General features: G+C 39.4%; 1 protein-coding gene across 6 annotated transcripts in view; it reads left to right on the top strand.

The window, feature by feature from the left end:
* The window catches only part of C15H12orf50 (chromosome 15 C12orf50 homolog), a 28,842-nt gene extending 8,192 nt beyond the window's left edge, over window positions 1-20,650 (top strand). For 5 of the 6 annotated variants that reach the window (XM_012926353.2, XM_012926355.2, XM_004583075.4 and 2 more), the window contains exons 4-13: window positions 5,694-5,852; window positions 6,800-6,877; window positions 6,960-7,073; window positions 9,055-9,165; window positions 11,390-11,488; window positions 13,467-13,583; window positions 14,951-15,055; window positions 15,293-15,496; window positions 18,459-18,551; window positions 20,411-20,650. In XM_012926353.2, coding sequence (XP_012781807.2) covers window positions 5,694-5,852; window positions 6,800-6,877; window positions 6,960-7,073; window positions 9,055-9,165; window positions 11,390-11,488; window positions 13,467-13,583; window positions 14,951-15,055; window positions 15,293-15,496; window positions 18,459-18,551; window positions 20,411-20,436 — 1,106 coding nt within the window. In that variant the 3' untranslated portion in view covers window positions 20,437-20,650. The remainder of the gene's footprint in view (window positions 1-5,693; window positions 5,853-6,799; window positions 6,878-6,959; window positions 7,074-9,054; window positions 9,166-11,389; window positions 11,489-13,466; window positions 13,584-14,950; window positions 15,056-15,292; window positions 15,497-18,458; window positions 18,552-20,410) is intronic. The other variant, XM_058673777.1, reaches the window with a different exon arrangement.
* The last annotated feature ends 1,355 nt before the right edge of the window (window positions 20,651-22,005 follow it).

The raw sequence follows: 22,005 nt of genomic DNA, 5'->3' as shown, positions 1-22,005 counted from the left end.
ACTTTGGGGTGATCCCAGACCTGATTCTTATGTGTGCTTGCCAGTACAGGGTCCGGCACAGTTTGTCACCCAATCAGCTGGTGGTTGCAATTGCTGGGTCAGTTCTGTTTCTAGCCCTGTGTTCCACTTGAGCCAGTGGGTGTTGCAGTCCAGTGTGATTCTACCCAGCACTCATTCGGTCCTCACACAAACCAGTGGGAGCTGCAGCCTAGTCAGAGTGACCCGCAATAACCCCCACCAGGCCCACCCTTTACCCTGGTTTCCATGCTTGCCAGTTTGTACCGCATACTTGCTCAGTCTATCCCACATCCCATTCGGCTCTCATACATGTCAATGGGCATTGAAGCCTAGTTCAACCCAACCTGTGCTATTATCCAGACCACTCATATGCAGGTGCCGTTCTGTCTAGCCATCCCTGCCCCAGTCCTGGTTTTCATGCTATCCAGTGGGAATGGAAACCCAAGAGGGAGGTGCCCACTTTTTTCCATATTAGGCCACTCCCACTCCTGGATTATGCACTCTCCGGGTGGTTCTGTGGTTTAACTTGACAGATTTAGCCCCAATGCTAGCATCTGCCAGCAGATTCTGCTGCAAAGCCCAATCAACCCTCACCCACTCTGATTTATGCTTGCGCCAGTAGGAATAGTCAACCCAGCCTGGCTTTCTCCTGATCTAGCTTGCATGAGGCCCATAGGTGCTGTAGCCTTGCCTGGTCTGATCTGCCCACAGCCTGATTCACTCTCCAGTCAGAGTGGCTGTCCAGCAGAGGAGCCCACATTTCCCCTGCCAGCTTTGCCCCCTCCCTCCCTAGTTCTCATGTGTGCTGGTTAGGTGCTGTGGCCCAGTCTGGCATGGTCCCCTTGCCTCAGCATTTGCCAGTGGGTGCTGTTGCCTGGCCCGGTCTGGTGCACCTCCAATTCCAGCTGACACTGGTGAGGGTTACAACCTAGCCCAGCCCAGCAGGCACCCAATCACAGCTGTAATGTGTACTGGTATGTGTTGCAGCCTAACCTGACCCAACCCACACTGTGTTCTGGTGCTCGGATTCGCCAGTGGGTGATGTGAACAGGTTCAGCCTGATCCGCCCCTGACCTATTCCAAATGTATGCCAGTAGGTATGTTTTCCTGACCTGGTCTGGGCTGTTCCCTATCGTGGTTCTCGCGCTCACCTACAGGGACTGTGACCTGACAGAGGAGTTTCCCAAGCTCTTCCATCAGAACCTCTCCCAATGCATACTGGTGGGTCCATGGGCCAGCCCTACTTAGTCCACATCCTGTCCTGACAGAAACAGTGGCCTTTCCGGACTGACCTGCAACACATTCCAGTTCTTACTGTTGGATGTTTCAGCCCAGCCAAACTTGGTCCACCCATAGACACAGCTCACACATGGCCCAGTAGGGGTAGAGACTTAGCCTTGACCGTCCTACACCTAACCTGGTCCTCATGTGAACCAGCTTTTGCTGGAATCTAGCCCAGATCAGTGCTCCCAGTCCTAGTCCACACTTGTGCTGAGGGACACTGCAGCCATATCCAGACCAGAATGCAGTCTCCACTCTGGCCTCTGCACTCACCAGTGAGAACCCCAGACCATCCAGGGTGTCCTCTTAGCTCCCCACCCAGGCCTGTTCCTAGCCATAGATCGCACGCATGCCAGTGGTTTTTCTGATCCAACTTGGCATAGCCTCTCACCTGATTTGGCCTTTGGCTTAGATGCTGTGGCCTAGCATCCCTGGCTCATGCAAACCAGTCTTTATATATGTCATGTTCTAGGAATTGAGTCTTTAATTCTCTTTTTTCTGTAATTTTTTATGATCTTGTTCACCCTGCAGTTTTAAATTTGAGTGCAAGTCATTGACACCCAAATTTATATTTATTTTTAGACAAAGATTAAATTTAAAGCATACTGTACCTTAATGTAAAATCTGCCCTTTCTGTAGTCCTATAAGTGCATATGATCCATCGATAAATTCATTGTAGAATTATTGAAGTTATTTGCTAAGTATCAGTTCATCCCGAACATTATGCAATCTGAATGTGATGTTGTCTCATGAAATATAAAAAAGATTTAGACAGTTATGCATGCAACCTGTAAAAATAGAGTCCTGGTTGACGAATTGAGACCCATTACATAATCCGTACTAATTTGGTAAACTGGAGCCACAGCAATGCCATCTACATCACCAGCTGTGTTCTTTCAGTATGATGTGCTTGCCAAATATATTTCCTAATTGTCACTGTGTATTATTTTCACCAATAAGCCCAGTTATCAGAAGGCTTGATAAAACTGCCAGTTAGACTTTTGCAATTAAAATTTAACCTGCTAGTGATTTATAAAAAAGGTTTAGTCTCTTGAAAGAGATTTAAAAGTTAGTAAATCATGGATTTTTTTTTAAAGATTTATTCATTTTATTACAGCCAGATATACACAGAGGAGAGACAGAGAGGAAGATCTTCTGTCTGATGATTCACTCCCCAAGTGAGCCGCAACGGGCCGGTGCGCGCCGATCCAAAGCAGGGAACCAGGAACCTCTTCCAGGTCTCCCACGCGGGTGCAGGGTCCCAAAGCTTTGGGCCGTCCTCAACTGCTTTCCCAGGCCACAAGCAGGGAGCTGGATGGGAAGTGGAGCTGCCGGGATTAGAACTGGCGCCCATATGGGATCCCGGGGCTTTCAAGGCGAGGACTTTAGCCGCTAGGTCACGCCGCCGGGCCCAGTAAATCATGGATTTTTAAGGCAGTCGAATTCCTCTGGCTATCATTTGCACACTTAAACATAGATAGCTGGTAAACAAATTGAGAATGCTAAAAAAACCAAATTGATACTTCCTGTAATTAAAGGATTACCTAGGTATTTCTGAGTGCATTTTGTACTTTATTGATAAGCATGCCCAGAAATATCTTCCAATCCTGAGATTCTTTCTTGTACTTCATTCATTCTATTTTTAGAGACTCTCTACTGTACTTTTAATTTCCTCCACTGTATTCTTAACTTGTGAAATGTCAGCTTTCATTTGATTCATTTCCAGTGTGGCATATTCCTTAAATTCCTCCTGTATTATGTGCTTCTCATTATTGATAAAAAGCTTTATAAGGAGTTTTCTGAATTCTGTGTCCCCCATCTTCTTAATGTCTTCTTCAGTTAATTCTGAGGTTGGTGGAGGCTTTTGCTCCTTTGAGGAGAGTCTTTAGTAACATTCATAGTGCCTCTGTCTCTGCTTTTACCTTTTGTGATTGTAATTCTGGTTGGCAGATCATTCTCCTTAGCACAGGTTTCTAGGATGTATTACCTACAGGTCTACAAGTTGATTTTTATGTCCATTCATTGTTTCAGATGAGGAAGATGCCAGCTACCAAATAATTGGTTTGTCGATGGAGCTGATTTTGCTGACTCCCGCTGGCCATTAAGTCTGAGGGCCACCTGGAGCTATTTTGGGAGGAACCTGTAGAGTGCCACAACAGAACTGTTTCTTTTTTTTTTTTTTTTTTTTTTTTCTGAGGAGCTTGTACAGTGCTCTAAGCTGGAAGTGATTTTGTTCCCAGCTTAGCTGTTGCGCAGCTCAGCTGTCCTCCCTTCAGTCTAACAGTGCTTTGTCCCATGAAAATGGCATCTGAGCACTACAGATTTAGTGAATGCAGTTTACTCCTGCTCCTCTGAGCCCTTGCTCCTCTGTGCAGGATGTGCCCTGTGGGACACCGACACAGATCTGGGGCTGTCAGCCATCAGATCTGGGGACCACACAGACCCTGCAGGATGTGAGGCTGATGCTGCTTTCCCCCTGGGTCCAATTCAGTGCAAATAGCCAGAGATGAGCCCACTCCAGGCTGTCCCTTGACATCCATACACTCTGCCCCACCACACTGCTGGGGAATTGGGGACTGCTGGCTTTCAGTTCTGTGGACCACAGAGACCCTGCAGGACCCAAAGCTAACACTGCCCCCCTCGTGGGATTAGCTCAGTGCAATTAGCCAGAAATGAGCACACTCTGGGCCATTCCCTCAACTCTGCAGTCTACCCCAGCACACAGGACAGTCCCCGATCCCTACTGTGAGTTCCTTTCTGCCACTGTTCCACCCCCTAGAGTCCAAGACTCTTTTTCCACTTGTTGGGCCAAACTATTCAGCAGGATTGGCAGGTCTCAGTCTGCATTCACTTCCCAAGATCCCTGCACAAATCCAAGCTCCCACCTGGCTGCCACAATAACTGAGCCATGGCCGCCACTGGATCCCTGGCTGTCTGTGATCTGGATGGCTGCTCACCAGCTGCTGGTAGGTCTTCTGTTCATTGCAGCACCTCTCCGCCATCCCTGCTACTTCCTTGTGTCCAGGGGGGTCTCCAGGGACCCCCTGCCAGCTGCCTGAATCCTAGCTTTTTCTGTAATCTGCTCCTTGTGTTTCATTTGTCTAATGATTCACCGTCATCCCAAATGTGTCTGCTCCCTATGCTGCCATCTTGGCAAGTCCTCTACAATTACTTTTTTTAAAGGTTGATTTATTCGTGTGAAAATTATAATGACAAGAGCATGGAGAGTGATGAGTTCACTGGCTCGCTTCTCGAATGTCCACAACAGCGAAGTCTGTGCCAGTTTGAAGCCAGGAGACAAGAACTCCATCTTGGTGTTCCATATGGGTGCCAGGGACCTAAGTATTTGAGTTGTCTCCCACTGCCTTGCAAGGCACGTTAGCAGGGAATGGAAAGGATATGGAGCTACAGAGGTTCAAAGTGATACTCAGTATGGGGCACTGGCATCTCAAGTTGTGGCTTAAACTGCTGCACCACAATGTTGTCCCCAGGATCATCATTCTTAACTCACAGATCCAATGTAAGAATAGAGTTATATAGGAGTAATGATGTGAGCTTGTACCTATGGTGCCAGCATCCCATATGGGTACTGAGTCTAGTTCCAGATGCCCCACTTGTACATCAGGTCCATGTGATGTGCCTGTGAAAGCTGCAATGGATGGCTCAAGTGCTTGGGCCCCTGAACCCTTGCGGGAGACCCAGAAAATGTCTTGGCTTCTTGCTTCAGGCTGGTCTTGCCACAGTCATTGTAGCTGTTTGGGAAGTGAGCCAGGGGGTGAAAAACCTCTCCCTCTCTTTCTCCCTCTCGCTGTAAATATGTTTCAAATAAATAAAAATAAATATTTAAAGAAAATACAATTGTGTTTAAATTTGCAAATTCTCCTTGACTTATGATGGAGTTACATCCCATTAGGCCTATTTTCAGTTGAAACTATTTCACTTGAAATGGTAAGTTGCAAATGCATTTACTGCCCTAACCTTCTTGACATCACAGCTTAGCAACACAGAGGGCTGTTTCCACGGATAATGATGTGGCTGCCTCATTGCTGCCACCCAGCATTACAAGCAAAGAGGTCACTATCATGGGAAAAGATTAACATTCCACTTATGGTTTTCACTGAATGCATTTTGCTTATGCATTATCATAAAGTCAAATGATTGTTAAATCAGAGACCTCTTGTATACCAAAAGTTGTGGTATCCAAAGTCAGGATTATTCTTCAGAGTCTGTGAACTAGCATCTTTTCCATGCTTTGAAGGCAAAATGTTGTTTTGTTTTTCCCAAGAGATCCCTTTAAGCAAAATATATAATTAGTATATTCAATAGTTGGTTATTGAACATTTTCATTGTAATACGCATCTCTGAATAAATGAAATGTTGCATTTTCTCTGTAGATATCACACTACAGAAAGAAAGTCAGGAAGGAATTCCAACCCCAACCCAGAGTCAAGAACCTCTGAAGCCTCAGGAGAATATATCTCGACCAATTCACCAGCCTTTAGTTTTAAAAACTAACTTTGAGGAAGAAGAGGATGAAGGAGAGGATCAAAACGGTTAGTGAAGCATTTCTCAGAGTTGCAGTGTCCAAATACCCGATAGTATTTTCTCATCATTGTAACTGTTAGGGACTTATGAAGAGATATATAAACCAGTTTTTGGTAAGAAAATAACTGTAACCTTATTAAATAAGTTTAATTCATCATATTTTAATTTATTCTTTGCACACGTTTACCATTTGGAATGGAAAGTTTTTGTCATTTGATGGCTGGGAGACATCTTTTGTTAAACATGCACTAGTGCTTGTACAGATAGCAATGACCTACCTTACTTATATGTAACAACTGTTTGAGTGTTTCTCACATCAATGTGAAAATGTCAGTCTTATTTGTATCCATATCTAGTAATCATCTGTTGGCTTCACAGTCTTTGATGTTATGGAGATCTCAGGTGCAGTGGTGATTTGTAAAGCACTGTCAAATGTGTTACCTGGGGAATTCCCATGAGAAGATGAACGGAGCAGGAAGCTGTCTTGTGTATTAGTCCACACTTCACCTCCCATGTATTACAGCACAGTGGTGCCAGCCAGTCAGTATCTACAAAATAGATAATGCAGAAAAAATATTCACTATGCATTTTCCCTGGAATGCATCTTTGTGTGGACTGCAGGCTACCATCATTCCTATAGTTAGGAATACACAGAACCATTTAGTTGTTTTTGTCTCTGTAGCTCCAAGTTTCTCATGCCTACATCCTCCTCTAAAAACCACCCTGACATGGGAGTCTGTGCTTCCAGTTTTGCATTTCAAGATAACCTAATATATAATTTGACATTTATTTTCTCTTGACAAATTCCAATATTAAAAAGTAGCAGCAATGGGAACCATTTGCTAGTATGCAAAATTCCTGATTTTAAAAATTGAGAAAGATTAATCTGTGAGATTTTTGTTTTCAGATTATTTTGATTTGGTAAAATTTAATTTAAACCAAATGTGTCCTATAGATGCTTCTTGTTTATGGACAAAGACTGCTGAAGAAATTGAAGAAAAAAGAGCAATAAAGGACATGTGTAATAAATCTGGTAAGACATCAAACATCTGATGGATTTTCGAGTACTTGGTGTGACAAATCTACTAACCGTTCTTTTCCTCCTGGGAGATTAGGTGAATACTATAGATGTCATACTCTTCAAGAAGTTTCATCATCAAAAAGCATTACTCCTATACTGGAAAAGGAGTTAGAGAAGCCTTTGGAGAATGGCAGCGAATTACAAGAAGGTAAGAAATGAAAAGGCAGGAATTCTTACTGATGTATAAGATATTTGATGTGATGAACTGTGAATTCTTTACTATGATGTACACTAGAATAGGATTAAGTGATAAATAATACATCTGAATAGAGGATGACCCACTTTTGTGTGTGGAATATTGCTGCTTTTAATGCCATTTTACTGTCCTAGAAGAGCCGGAAGATGAGTAGGCTTCGTAAACACGTGGTGATGCCACCCAGCTGAAATAGGAATCCTGAAAATAACTGTCTTTCTGCATTTTTTTTTCTGTGTGATTAATCCCCCTGTGAAAGGGTCTGGATTTTTCTTTTTGGTTAGAAAAGAGAGCCCATCAAGAGAGGCAGAAGACGATCACAGAATTGAAATCACAGAAAAGAGATAGATTTGCTTCTTGAAGGAGTGTCTCCCGTGGGAATTACGCTTTAGTGAATCGGTTTTGCCCTTTGTTAGCTTGTCCTGGGAAACAAGAGTTTTTATTTGGGGTATTGAACCAGAAACTAAGGCTCTCCAGGATCAGAATGCTACATCTCTTGCAGGGGCACATGGAGAGAGGAAGGGAAGTGGGCAGCTGGTTGGGGAGCAGTGGGGAGGAGAAAGAAAAGTCTCAGGATCCAGAGGAGTACAGGGTAACATACAGAAGAGCATCTAAACATGTTTTTGCAAATGTCTGTGTAGTAAACTGTTCCAACATATGCCTGTAGGTGGCAGCAACACATTTCAAATGATACAACAGTCAGGCTAGCCTGCCTGGGACGCTTTAGGGAAAACAAATTGCAATCTTGGGTTTTTCACACAAGAAAAAAAGCAAAACAAAAAGAAAAAAATTCACACTCAAACAGAAGCAAAATAAATAACATATATTAAAAATGGAAGACAATTGTGTGTATCTTTACATACAATTAATTCCTAAATTCCCATTACCCAGCTTTCCCTCAAATTATAGAATTTTACTGCATTTGAGTTTTCATTCATTCTGTCTGTAAAAATGCACATTATTATTTTCTGAACTGTTTGAGGATAGGTTACAAACATAGTTTCCTTTTGCTCTTCTGTGCTGAAGTATAAATGTTACAGTTTGTGTATTGCCATTGACAGAATGGTACTGTTTATAGCTTCTACTCCGTGTTTCATCAATGACAACATCACAGTCCTTTTCAGAAGTATTTTCTTCCACTAATTTGAGATCCATTCCAGAATTACACATTGCTTTCGTTGGTTTAGCATATCTCTTTGATTCTACTTTTAACAGTTGATCTTAGAATTACCCAGAGATCTACAAGGAGAGCTATGAAAGAAAAATTTAATTATCACATTATAAGTGACACTTTTAGTCAGTAATGACTCTAATAGTTTTTCTTGATTATTCATGGTGAGTAGATAAAAGAAAAATAGATGTAATGTTCAAGACACATCAAATAAACATTGTTTTACAAAGACATTAGATTGATTTAATTGACTAAATTGTCCTTTGATGAAAAATATAAGACTTACTCCTTTATTTTTAATTTTAAAATTTGCTTAAAATTCACTTATTTGTATATTGGTTACAAGATTAATGTGCAAACAAGACTGGCATTTGCTTTCTAAAGCTTTTTTATGAGCGTGTGTGAAACTTGAAACTAAAATTTTTTTTCGAAGGATTTACTTGAAACACAGAGAAAGAGAGACCAAGATAGAGCTCCTATCCGCTTAAACCCACCCCAGATGTCAGCACAGTCTTGGCAGGAGCCCAGTCCCAGGGACATTCTCTGCTGCCTAGCAGCGTCCCCAAGGGCAGGAGGCAGGAAGTTGGTATGAGGAGTAGAGGCAGGCATCGTGTCTAAACCTTCGCATGGAACACAGGCCTCCTAATCACCGTGGTCATTGCTAGGCCAAAGGCCTGCCCTTTATATACTTGAAAATGTCTGTTTTCATTTTGAATTGTATCATAAACTTACCTCCTGGACTTATTTTTTCTTCTTTATTTCAAGGGGATGGTCTTACAGTTCCAACAAAATTTAGCGTATTTGAGAGGCAAGGCGAGATAAAAATATCATTGGATAGGAAACCCAGGATTGACATTGCTGCTTTTGAAAATGGAGGTGAGTTGATATATTATTGGTCAATTATGAATAAAAATGTGCTGGAATTTCCTCATTCATGACTGATTACATTGTCTCATTTTTTATTTTATGTATTACACAAGGGGATGGTAGTGCATTGCAAAATCAAATTCTTTTAGGAGCTAGTATCCCTACCAAACTTCTTGTGAGAATTTTACTTGATGCACAAGATGCTCTGTTTTTCATGTTTTAATGAGGGACTCTGTGTGTGTGTGTGTGTGTGTTTGTCAAGCATATCTGGAAATAATGAATTTATCTGTTAATCATATCTGTGGTATACTGTCAGCTATAAACAGAGAAAAGTATGTAATAGATCTACCTTACTGCTGGGCTGCTATAGTCAAATATCTATTTTGTTTGTGTCAAGCACACATTCTAATTGCGTATTCTCTCTTAAAATATCCTGATCTGATTTTGAGCATAAACATTTCAGAAAACCTATCATCTGATAGAGTATTCTAAGCCTTATTTGAGAAGCAAAGACAGAACTATGGTCTGCTGGTTCACCCCTAAAAACTGGCAACAGCCAGCATGGATCAGGGCTGAGAACAGGAGATGAAAATGCAATTCACATCTCCCAAGCAGCTTGGCAGGAACTTGGCGCCATTATCGTTGTCTCCCGTGGTCTCCATTAGCATGGAGCTGGGTTAGGAGCCTGAGCCCATCATAAAATCCAGGCATTCATGTGTAGGACACATGTGTATCAGCCTCTGTCTGAAACACAAAACACCCACTCCTAAGCCTATTATGGGGACAGTTTTGAGGAAGAAAAATAGTGTGTTGATGTGAACAATGTGTGTGAAGGGAGAGAAGAAAGTTAAGGTGCCGGGATGTATCCCTGGGAGTGTGGCTCGTTCATGATTTTGCAGTGTCTAGTCCTGAAGTAATTAGATTGTCTTCTCTCCTTTATTGTGTCTGCAGCAGTTCCAGACTGTCTGTCATTGTTTTCCTTCCATTAAACAGTTAGCTTTAGCTGTAACAAATTTTGACAGTATTTCCCAATGGAGCTTACACAGTTTACACAATATAACGGAGAACAAAACTGAGTTCTACGTAACCTGACCAGTTCAAATCATACCATTTTGGTGAAATGTTAAATTACCTTATTAATGAATAAAAGATCATTTTCAATCAATGATAAACTTATATTTTCACATAAAAACACTGTCATTAATGTTGTGATATTAATCCTAGATTCTCTAATTTGGGGGGACTTAGTGCAAAAAAAAATCACCATTCACCTTCATTAATATGTGTTTGAATATTGTTAGAGGATTAAGCTGGGTAAACTACCCTATCAAGAACATGTTAAAATTTTTCCACCATTTGGGATGCCGGGCTTAGTTAGGTTTGTCAGTTCCCAATGAGTGGAAGTCAATATTGCAGGGCCATCAGCCAAATATAACGAGGTAAGCACAAAACAGTGATAATGTCTTCTATCTAAATTCTATTTAGGTTCAGAGCATGAAAGGTGGGTTTTCTTCAGGTTAGGAAAAATCTGACACCCTGATGTCTGTAAGATTAAAACTAGTGCTTGTTGTTGGACAAATGTGTTTCATTGTGAAATAACTAAGGACCTTGAAAACTAGGAGTAGTACAGGCACATAACAAATCATTGTCATTTTCTCAGTGTGTGTCCAGCCCACAGAAAAATGTTTCATGAACATCAACTATTATTATATTAGTTCTCCTAAGGTCTTAATAGATTTTCAGTAGTGGAGTGTCATTTTTTGAAAACAAAATTATGTTAGAACTGGGTAACTAGTGTGGTGAAAATTTGGGCATTTTGTACTTAGGTGATATTTAAAGTAATTATGGAAACTTATCCTGGGAAATTCAAGACCTGAAAAGACCACAAAACCTATTTTCATATATCTGATTATATAATAGGAAGAAAATGTTCATTTACTTTGTCTATAAAGTATGCCAGCTAAAGATTGTTTTAAGTTAAAGTAGAATCAGTATTGTTGAATATGTGAATTTTCTTTTAAATACCTATGTGAAAGTTAACATGTTTGGTATTCATATGTTATTATGCCTGCATTAATATAAGCATTTATGATTTATGTAAATAAACAGGTGTAGTATCTGTGATGGATGTTTAAACAGAAGTGGTAAACGGGGATTTGTAGAACATATTCCTATCCTAAAAGGTAATTTTGTAGGACCTTCTGCATTGCCACTGATGGTAAGCTTTCCACAGGAGGTGACTGTTACATTCCACAGAGGATCATATATATTGGAGTAGATGAAAGTGAAGCTTTATCTGAAACCACCCTGTCAAAATGTTCAAATACTAAAGGTAATGAATCATTCTGTAAGTTAGACCCGTTTGTACTTTCTATCGATATGTTAAACACAAAGCTTTCTTGTAAAATCCAATGTAAAAGCAAGGAAGTAAGTGAAAATACACACTGAGTACAAGTGAAGCGTCCTGGGGTTCCAGGCCTGGCACTCATCTCCAGTTGTTGGACCATAGGGCTTCATCTTTTTTTTTTTTAAGATTTATTTATTTTATTGCAAAGTCAGATGTACAAAGAGGAGGAGAGACAGAGGAAGATCTTCCGTCTGATGATTCACTCCCCAAGTGAGCCGCAACGGGCCAGAGCTGTGCCGATCCAAAGCCAAGAACCTGCAACCTCTTCTGGGTCTCCCACATGGGTGCAGGGTCCCAAAGCCTTGGGCCGTCCTTGACTGCTTTCCCAGGCCACAAGCAGGGAGCTGGATGGGAAGTGGAGCTGCCGGGATTAGAACCGGCGCCCATATAGGATCCCAGGGCGCATTCAAGGTGAGGACTTTAGCTGCTGGGCCATGGCACCGGGCCCAGGGCTTCATCTTTTTAATCTTTGCTTTCTGTGTCTAAAGTTTTAGCCTACATACTTGCTAGGAACCTTCCTGGTTTTAAGTTACTGTCTGTCCTATCTAGTCCTCCCGAGACTTTTTGTGTTTCTATCAATAAGAGAGACTCATGTTAGAAAATTTTGTTTAGGTATGCTATGAAGAGCATTAGTCTTTTGTTGAATCCTCCACTTTATAATGATGAAAAAATATGACCAAATGTGTTCTCAATAGCTTCTTCCTTCAGCCCTGCTCTGCGCAGGATTGCACCCTCTGCTAGGGCACCTCTCATTCACACACTGTTGTGTCATTAGAGGACTTTATGTTCTTTCTATTAAAATGTAACCCGTTTCATCCCATGTGAGCGCCGGTTCTAATCCCGGCAGCTCCACTTCCCATCCAGCTCCCTGTTTGTGGCCTGGGAAAGCAGTCGAGGATGGCCCAGAGCCTTGGGACCCTGCACCCACGCGGGAGACCTGGAAGATGTTCCTGGTTCCCGGCTTCGGATCGGCGCAGCACCGGCTGTTGCACTCACTTGCGGAGTGAAACATCGGACAGAGGATTTTCCTCTCTGTCTCTCCTCCTCTCTGTATATCTGACTCTGTAATAAAAATAAATTAATCTTAAAAAAAAAAGAAAATCTGAAGGCCGTGAGGCATCTACAAAAAACAAAAATGCAGGATGCCTGGAATATGCATGTTGAATACTGAAATGGAACACACAAGTTTTATTATGCTACAGTTAACAAGATTATTAATAATAAAGAGATTTGGGCCTTGAAAAAAAAATGTAACCGTTTCATGAAATGTGTTCTGCATCATTCAGTAATCTCAAGCATGTCAGTAAATTGAAACATTGTAACGGAAACTTCTATGTGAATCTCTGTCCTCGGAAGTGGAAACGTTGTGCTCAACTCCTTTAAGCAATTCTTGGATCTTTTCTAATGTGGTAGCCAGCAGCGATGGGAAGCTGTTTAAATTCAATTCAAGGTCAATAAAAATGTTTAAAGTCTTTTAGTTCACGTACCATTTTCCAAGTGTTCCATAGCCACATATGTCTAGTGGCTCCTGTGAAGGACAGCACAGTTTTATATTTGCATGGGAGGACTATTGGATATTTCTGCTGCAGAGCATGGAATAAGTTCCATTTAAAACATTTTCAGAACCCTCATTTAAATGATCCTCATCATGTTAAATGATCACTTTTTGCTTCTTTTGTTTTGACACAATTATCTTATTTACATTAATATTAGGCTATACTTCTGGCTTTCTGGTTTTGTGAGTAAATGTGTAACTAGGACATTGTAATGATTCCTTCTTAAAAAAATCCATATACATTTGTATTTTAAAGAGGTGTGTGTATCATTTAATGCTTAAAAAGAGAAATGCCAACTGAAATGTTTCCTTTGCTGACACAGATATTTTCTCATTTTGCTTTAACAGATATCAAGGACAATTTCCACCCAAAGCGTTCCCTAACTACACGAATAGCACCTGCACCGCATGTGTTAAATGCTACTGAAAACATTGGTATGAAGTGTAGAGACGACCGCTCTTTAAGTGAGTCATTTGATTTATCACTTTGTGGCATTAAATATATTTTTTTGGATGCATTTGTTTTGTTCATATAAAATGGAATTTTAAAAATAATCTGAAAATTATTCAGTTGTAAGAATTAAAGACAAATTCTCCCCTGATCATTCATTGTGATTCAAGTTCTAGTAAGTAGTCTTCCCACTAGTTTAACTGAGGTGTTAAAATATTATTAGTGTATCGCCTTTTCAGACTTTTGATTTCACCTACAGTGCAATATGTTGGCAGCCTTTTGTTTTCAGTATGTGCAGCTATTTCTCTTGACACATTAAAACTTCTGAATTTTTCTGATTCCTTCCTTCCATCCTTCTGTTTTTTACTTGTTACTTATTTAATTTATTGAAACCCTCTGATAATCTTGGATCCCAGCTGGGAGAGCCATGATGGCTTTCCCAAAGAAAGCTATTTGGTGAGACGTACATATGTTATACACACATGCATACATATGATTATTATATCTGAGATGTTATATATGCCAGTCATGACTGGGCATTTAGTGTGAAGCTGAGGCATGATGTTAAAGGAGGCGATGGTTCTTCCGAGCTTCACTGAGGACTTAAGCTGAAAGTGAATGTGAAGCCTCAGACAGAGGCAGCTTGACCTCACTGCCCAAAGCTCGTCTCAGCTGCACCGGAGCACCGGAAGCTCATTCTCTCTGTGTACCATCAACTGTGAATAACAACTTGCTGAATGTTACTTTATAAGTAGCAATTTCTGTGAAATTATTTTAAGTTTTTCTGGAGAAATATACCTTAGAAATTCCTGGGAAATTGAGAATGAATATAAATGTTTTGCAGCAGTAATATGCAAATTAAAGTGAAAAAATAATGGTCTTAGCACTTACAAATTCTGATTGTTTAGCTCTTCTGACTAAATTATCTATATATGCAAATTCTAAAGACCTTAAAAGGAAGATTCTCTCCAAGTATTTTATGGTAACCTAATTGAGTAAGATATAGTGATTTTAGCTAAAAAAAATACAAAAAGATTTATATTGAAAATAATAATTGTACTTAATAACAATGATGATTACATAATTATATTTGGAATGAGATTATGTATTCTTTTACCAGAGTCTACATATTTCTTTGGAGAAAAGCATTTTTGTAGGAGGAAAGAGATTTATTAAAAATTTCATCAATCTATTTCCAAGATAGATTTTTTTGACATTTAAAAATAAATCACCCTTTGTTCTAAATAGTGAAGTATTAGAAAGGTGCATTTTTTTTTAATCCTGTTTGACATGTGAATGCACACATATGTGAGTACCTCCCACAGTAATTTTCAGATGAAAGCATCTCTTAAAAAATGTAAAAATTTATATTTTCCCTAAGTGAATGATGCCCCACCAGTGAGGAAGTCTCATTTGAAGGGTGTGAAAAAGAGAAAATGGATTTATGATGAACCAAAGAACTTTTCTGGTCCTGGAATGCGACGAGGTAAAGTGCCCCTATGTTTGATATTCCATATTCTAATCTGAAAACTGATTAAATACTACTTATTTTCCACCTGAAACCAAATCACAGTCACGCAATATAAATGTCATTTTCAATGATCAGTTTGTATTGTCTTTCATTGTCCCATCCAGTCCTCATGTTACACTAATGTTTGTACTTATGAATATGAAACCAGCTTATTGTAACCTTAATGCACCTTCTCTTCCCTTTCTTCAACAGCAGTACAGGCACCAAATCCCAAAAATAAAATGAGTTACCACCGCAATAATAAGAACCGAAATGCCGAGAATGCATCCTATATCCACATGCAAAGAGATGCCGTCAGGGCTGCCTCACTGAACGCCCCGCCCCGCAGCAAGCCCACCAACGGGTCCTGTAACAAAGCTGATGTTAACAAGGAACCCAAACTCAACCTCTATCCAGGTGAGGGTCTTAACCACTGTGGCTTACTCTGGCCTCTAGTTTGCCTTCTTAAGGAATTGCTTGATGACTTGGTAAATGGTTGGTGTTACCCAGTCCCCTCTTGTGTTCCTAGGCCATCATCACCGTAATACCTATTGAGAGAATTTCTTCCCCTGGGCAGGAGTGTATGTGATTCAAAAGATTTGGAGGAAAGCTGATGCGGGGTGCAGATGATTAGCTAGTGTTCCTCCCTGGAGTTTTGGGTCAGAGCACTGCTCTTTGATGCCCCTGGCTAGCTTTCTTTGACTCCGGAGGATTGTTTTTAAATGGTTGACATTTTCTTGTTCCACTGACTGCTTTCTTCAATTATCACTGTCAGACTGGCACCTTAGTTTTTCTTTAGGCTCTTCATGATTACTTTCTGAAAAGGGTTAGTTTGGGGGTTGGCTGTAATATTTTTGACAGCCTCTCATCTCTCCCACCATGCACAGATTGCTTCTAAATCATTTCATCATATAATAGTCAGAGTCATACTATATGTCTGGAAGTACAAGGCCACAGGGGAGAAAAGAGCCAACTCTTTTTTTTCTTTTTCTTTGCACCTCAGATAAATTTTATTCTTTTGAAGTTGAGTTTAAGCTCCCCTCAACTTAACAAAATGCTGCTTGTTTCTGTAAATTTCATGTTTCTAATTTTCTGTTTGCAGTCCTGAAGGCTGTAAACCTTTGGAAACATAAGACCCTATGTCTTAGATTCTTCATTTGAATAGAAATTAGCTTAAATATATGGCTTTAAAAATACAGTAAGTAGTAGAATGATTTGTTGCCAGTATATAGAGTGGGTAAACATATTGTCAGTTACACATGACACTCTTCTGCACTGTTAGTGCCTGTGTCAGCACACAAAAAAATATCAAACTCTTGGAATTGTTATGTATCAATCTTTGAAATTCATAGCTGCTTAGTAATTCTTGAAAGTGCAGTATTTTAAGTATTTATGCGTGCTTAATTTTTAAAATTTTTTATGTAAGTTAAACAAATTCCAAATATTTCGTATATATACCAATTTAACAGCGTAAGACTTCGTACCCTATGTCCCTTCCCAATCATGCTCCCATCCCTCGTCCCTTTGAAAAATGCCTGTTTGCGGGCCCGGCGGTGTAGCCTAGCAGCTAAAGTCCTCTCCTTGAACGCGCTGGGTTCCCATATGGGCGCCAGTTCTAATCCCAGAAGCTCCACTTCCCATCCAGCTCCCTTCTTGTGGCCTGGGAAAGCAGTTGAGGACGGCCCAAGGCTTTGGGACCCTGCACCAAGGCTTTGGGACCCTGCACCCGTGTGGGAGACCTGGAAGAGGTTCCAGGTTTCTGGCTTCAGATCGGTGCAGTACCATCCGTTGCAGCTCACTTGGGGAGTGAATCATCAGACGGAAGATCTTCTTCTCTGTCTCTCCTCTCTGTATATCTGACTTTGCAATAAAAATAAAGAAATCTTAAAAAAAAATGCCTGTTTGCACCCTTTGTCCATTTCTTAGCTTGATTTTTTAGCTGAGTTGCTTGCACTCCTTATAAATTCTGAATATTAATTCTTTATCAGTTGAATAGTTTGCAATTAATTTCTCCAATTCTGTTGGTTGCCAACTCATTTTGTGGAGTGTTTCCTTTGCAGAGCAGCATCTTTTTAGTTTGATGTAACCCCAGTTTGTCTTTCCTGGCTTTTATTGCCTGTGCTTCTGGGTTTTTTCCAAAAAGTCTTTGCTGATGATAATGCCTTGCAGAATTTTCCTGAGGTTTTCCTCTAGTAATTTGATGGTGTCAGGATGTTTATTTAGATCCTTGATTCATGTTGGGCTGATTTTTTATTAAGATATACGGTAGGAGTCTTTTTTCATATGTCTTGATGTGCAGATCCAATTTTCCCTGCATCATTTGTTCAAGAGACTGTCCTTTATTCAGGGTTTTATTTTAAACTTGTTTGTCAAGTATTGGTTTGTGGTTGATATGTAGATTAATTTCTGAGGTTTCTATTCGGTTCTGTTTCTGAGTTGTCTACGTGTCTGTTTTAATGCCAGTACCAAGCTGTTTTGATTATAGCTGCCCTGTGGTATGTCTTGAAGTCTGCTGTTGTGGTGCTCACTGCTTTTGTTGTTTAAGGGTTCGTTAGCTGCTCAAGCACTCTTGCATTTCCATGTGAATATTTGCATTTTTCTTCTAAATCTGAGCAGATTGTCACTGATATTCTCATTGGAATCACATGGAATTTGTAAGTTACTTTGGGAAACATGGGGATGATTTCTTTATAATAACTCTTCTAGTCCACAAATATGGAGCATTTTTCCATTTTGTGTGTCTTCTATTTCTTTCTGTAATATTTTGGAATATTTATTGCTGAGATCTTTCACATCCTTGAGAAAACACACTTGTAACCTTATTGGATACCAACCAAAATGCAGAGATGTTCTGACTTCCAGGGCAATGCGTGCATCACTGCAGGGGCATCAATGCATGGAAGATAGAACTAGAACTTAAGCTATATCATATTTTATAGCACTACAAATATGAGTGAAATTGTATGCAAAATTATGGACAATTAATGTTTTTAATTACATTTTGGTATCATACTCTCTAACTTAACCTCACGGAAGAGAGGCTTATTTGAGGAATTTGAGGAATTCACTTGTATCCCTGATACCCTGGCTTCTTTACAGAGTCTGGGATTCCCCTCCCCAAACTCCTACCCCCCCGACTGATTTTCCCCATGTCATTACAATAGCACAGTCCTTCATGAGGAATTATAGTTCCATCAGTGTGTTATTTAAGTGTCCCCCAACATTGCTGGTACAGACAATGTCAGATACCCTAGCTTCTAAATGATAAAATGAAATACTTATGGAGTAACTTCACCTCTGAGTTGTTTTTAGGTTTAAAACACCCTTGGAGAGTTATTTTCAAATTATAAAATATTTAACTCTGGTCTTTTTTTTTCAGACAAATATATGTCGACATCGTATAATAGTTCAGCTTGGAGAAAAAGAATCCCGTTTTCAAAAACATATTCAAAAAATGAAAAGATTTATCCAGGTAAACATTTACTGGTGATTTGAATGTATTATGTACTTTTTTAAATGAATGACACATTTTAAAGTTCAAGCAACATATTTTAGAAACCATTAAAAATAAAATGTCCATGAGATAGTTGCAGATTCAATTTCATGGAGATTACTATGTTGTCTATCATCAATTTAATTTTTTGTTATCTTCCTTTTTTGCCTTTGTTACTAAAAAAAAAAACCTTTGATAGAATCTTTCCTTGACAATAAATATAGTAATTGAAGCAGTTGTGTAATATGTTAAGACACAGTCTTTGCTGTGCTACAATGTAAATATATTAACTGTATTTTGACATAAGTAACATGTTAAAGCCTTACTGTATTGCAATAGGAAAACATTGGCTGGTATGACTAGTACAGGCTAACATGGCATCCAAGATGAATTTTCTTGTCTAAGAAATCCTAAGTGTTTGTGCCCACTGATTGTTGAACCTAGGAGGTTGGAAAGATTGTGGGAATTTCTTGGGATAAAAGGTTTGCAAAGCCCTGACCTGGGCTATCCTGCTGGACATCATTGTGCCTCCTCCCAGGCTAACGTGGTTTTACAAATTAAGTTTGGAAACCCACACAGAGTGAAACGGTTTCAGTGACTTCCTATGTGGCTGAACTTTTCAGAAAAATTGCAAAAAGGGAGCTCATATGTAAATACATAATCTAGAATGTTTCAAATAATAAATTCTTATACAGATTCCTTCCAAACAGGAAGCATGTTCCATCCATCTATAATGCTGACTTTGTGTGTCCATGTGTGAACAGGAAATACGCACCATTCCTGTTGACGACCACATCTGTACATCCATATGTGAACAGGAAGGATGTACTATCCATATGTAGTGCAGAATCTACTCATCCTTTGTGAACAGGGAAATGTAGCTTATATGCATGACTCTGAATCTGTGCATCGACATGCAAATAGGAAACGTGTACCATTCCTGTGTAGTACAGAGTCTGTGCATCCATGCATGATCAGGAAGCATGTGATGTTTAGGCATAACACAGAATCTAAATATGGATGTATGAATAGAAAACACGTAGCTTCCATGTGTAGCACAGGATCTGTGCATCTGTAAGTGGCTGTGTTGCAGCTTTCTGATCTGATGGAGAAAAGCTTTGGAGAGAACCTTCCAGGGTCATCTGAGTGGAGGGGAAAACTGATCCTGTCTAATCTGACAGGACTGAATACTGCTTCTTGAGATTTCCAGGTGGCAGGACAGCATGCATTCTTGGGGGCAAAGTGGGAGAAACACTTCCCAGTGGACAGATAGATGGGCTGCTGGAAGGAAGGGGGGCAGAAAACAGTTGCCTCTGGCTTGTTTCGCGGAGTCTTTGACAGTCATGGGCACAGAAGTGTAGATGGGCAAGGGGAGCCTTTTGGGAAAGTGTTGTTGGATGCTGTGATGATAGTACAATAAGAGGAAAATGTCGGTGCTTGTGAGAGGCAAGGGCAGGAACTCCAGAGGCCTGGAGATGTCATTCTCGCTCCTGGGCTCCCCTAGGGGCCACATGTCCTTTCTGATGTAGGTATAACTGATGCAGTAGAGGTGGCTGTCTCAGTGTGACTGAATGTTCATTCTAAGTGCCCAGTTGTGCAGACTTACAAATAATGTTAATTCTGTTCCTTTCCACCCCTTCATCCAAATGCAATACATGATAAGCAACAATGATGTAAATTGAGCTTGAGTGACATTTTAAAATTTTATGAAAGAAAATAGTAAGCTTAGTTTCTGTTTTGCCTTTGGATTTTGTGGCTGTTAGTAAAGGAAATGTGAAATATTAGTACCTTTGAGGATGAAAAAGAAATAATCAGTATTTTGTGTATTTTATTATTAGAGCAACGAAGAAATGGAAGTAAGTAAACTTGGAGGTTGAGAGAAGAGAAAAATGGGAAAAGAGGAAAGTGCCAGACATCATTTGATTTACAATCGAAAATGAAACTTCAAAGAATGAGATATTCAAGTACCCCATAGTATAATCGGGATAGCCAAAGATGATAAAATGCAAATTCTGAAAATAAGATGCAGGAAGTACATTGTGCTCTTTCAACACTGATAAATATGCAAATTACAAACAGCTGCCTGTGAATTTATGTAGGTCTGGAATTCATTCAATGCATTACTACAAACATTTAATAAAATTTAAAAGTTTGACAATAAAAATCATTCTTTAAATGTGACCCCAGTTGAATTGCACATATTGAGTCATAAAACCACGCCCTTGACCTCGGTTTTGCAATGTCTTAATGTAAGAAAACTCGCTTTCTCGAGGTAAATGAAGGGCTGGGAAAAAAGGGGTTTTTTTCTGTCTTCATCTAGCTTTTAAGCTGGGCTGTGAGCAATGATAACACATAAAAAGTGTAAACAAATTCAATGCAATTCGAAGGTTACAGTTTGGTGATGAGAATATTAGAGGAATTTTAATAGAAGAAGACTTTGATGTGTTACAGAAGGAGACAGGGATTGGTTTATTATGCAGGGCAATTTCTTTTAATTGGCAGATATAAGATCTGCTGAGATATGCTATATTCACAAAAATAAATATTTTCTTGGCATGCAAATGAAAATTGTAGGATCATATTGAGGAAAGGACATGTTTAACAACAGAAAACTGAATTAATACTGTGTTGTCCCAAAAGATCTTAACGAAACTATAAGACTTTAAAAAACAGTAAGTACCCTGTGTAAGTACACCAAAACAGAGATCATTTGAAAATCTTATTTCTATTTATTTTACAACTGTTTATAATTGCAAATTTTGATTTACTAACTATAAAGCTTTCAGTCAAAATTAACCGTATGCAGCATTACTAAAACAAAATGAAATATTTTATTCAAACTTAAAAGCTAATATGAAATCAGTATTGAAATTACATTCCAATAATTTTTGTCAACTTAGGTACCATTTATACTTTTGAGTTTATTAAACCTTAGAATTTCATTGATTTTGAGATACCCTGTGTTTATATTTGCATGAATCTCATGGTTATTAGTAGCCTTTTATTCTTTACTTTTTGAGGGGAGAGAATAAAGGTTATTAGAAATATTTACTTAAAATATCTTGTAGGATTTGATTTCAGGCTGTACAATAATGAGCCTTCGTGTTTGGTTTTCATGGTGCTCTGTATATTCACATTCAGGAATATGGTAATGAAGTCATTTTGTTTTATACACAAGAAGTAGCAATAAAAATCATGTTACTGAAATGTGTTAGCAAACTAGGTAGAGGTAAAAAAAAGTACAGAAATTGATGGAAGCTGATTAAGAGATATCATATAATTCCATTTAATGAATAGATCTGTTTCATTCTAGAACTTCAACTAGAGATGAAGTGGGGAAGGTTAGAGAAAAATAATATAAGAAGTCTCTTTTTAAGTGCAAATACTCCATGTGTTTGTCTTTATCGCATGTTCAGTACTGAAGAATCAATGA

This window comes from Ochotona princeps, chromosome 15, assembly GCF_030435755.1.
Source record: "Ochotona princeps isolate mOchPri1 chromosome 15, mOchPri1.hap1, whole genome shotgun sequence".
Lineage (NCBI taxonomy): Eukaryota > Metazoa > Chordata > Mammalia > Lagomorpha > Ochotonidae > Ochotona > Ochotona princeps.
Note: the sequence above shows the minus strand (reverse complement) of the source record. Positions and strands in the feature narration are given on the sequence as shown.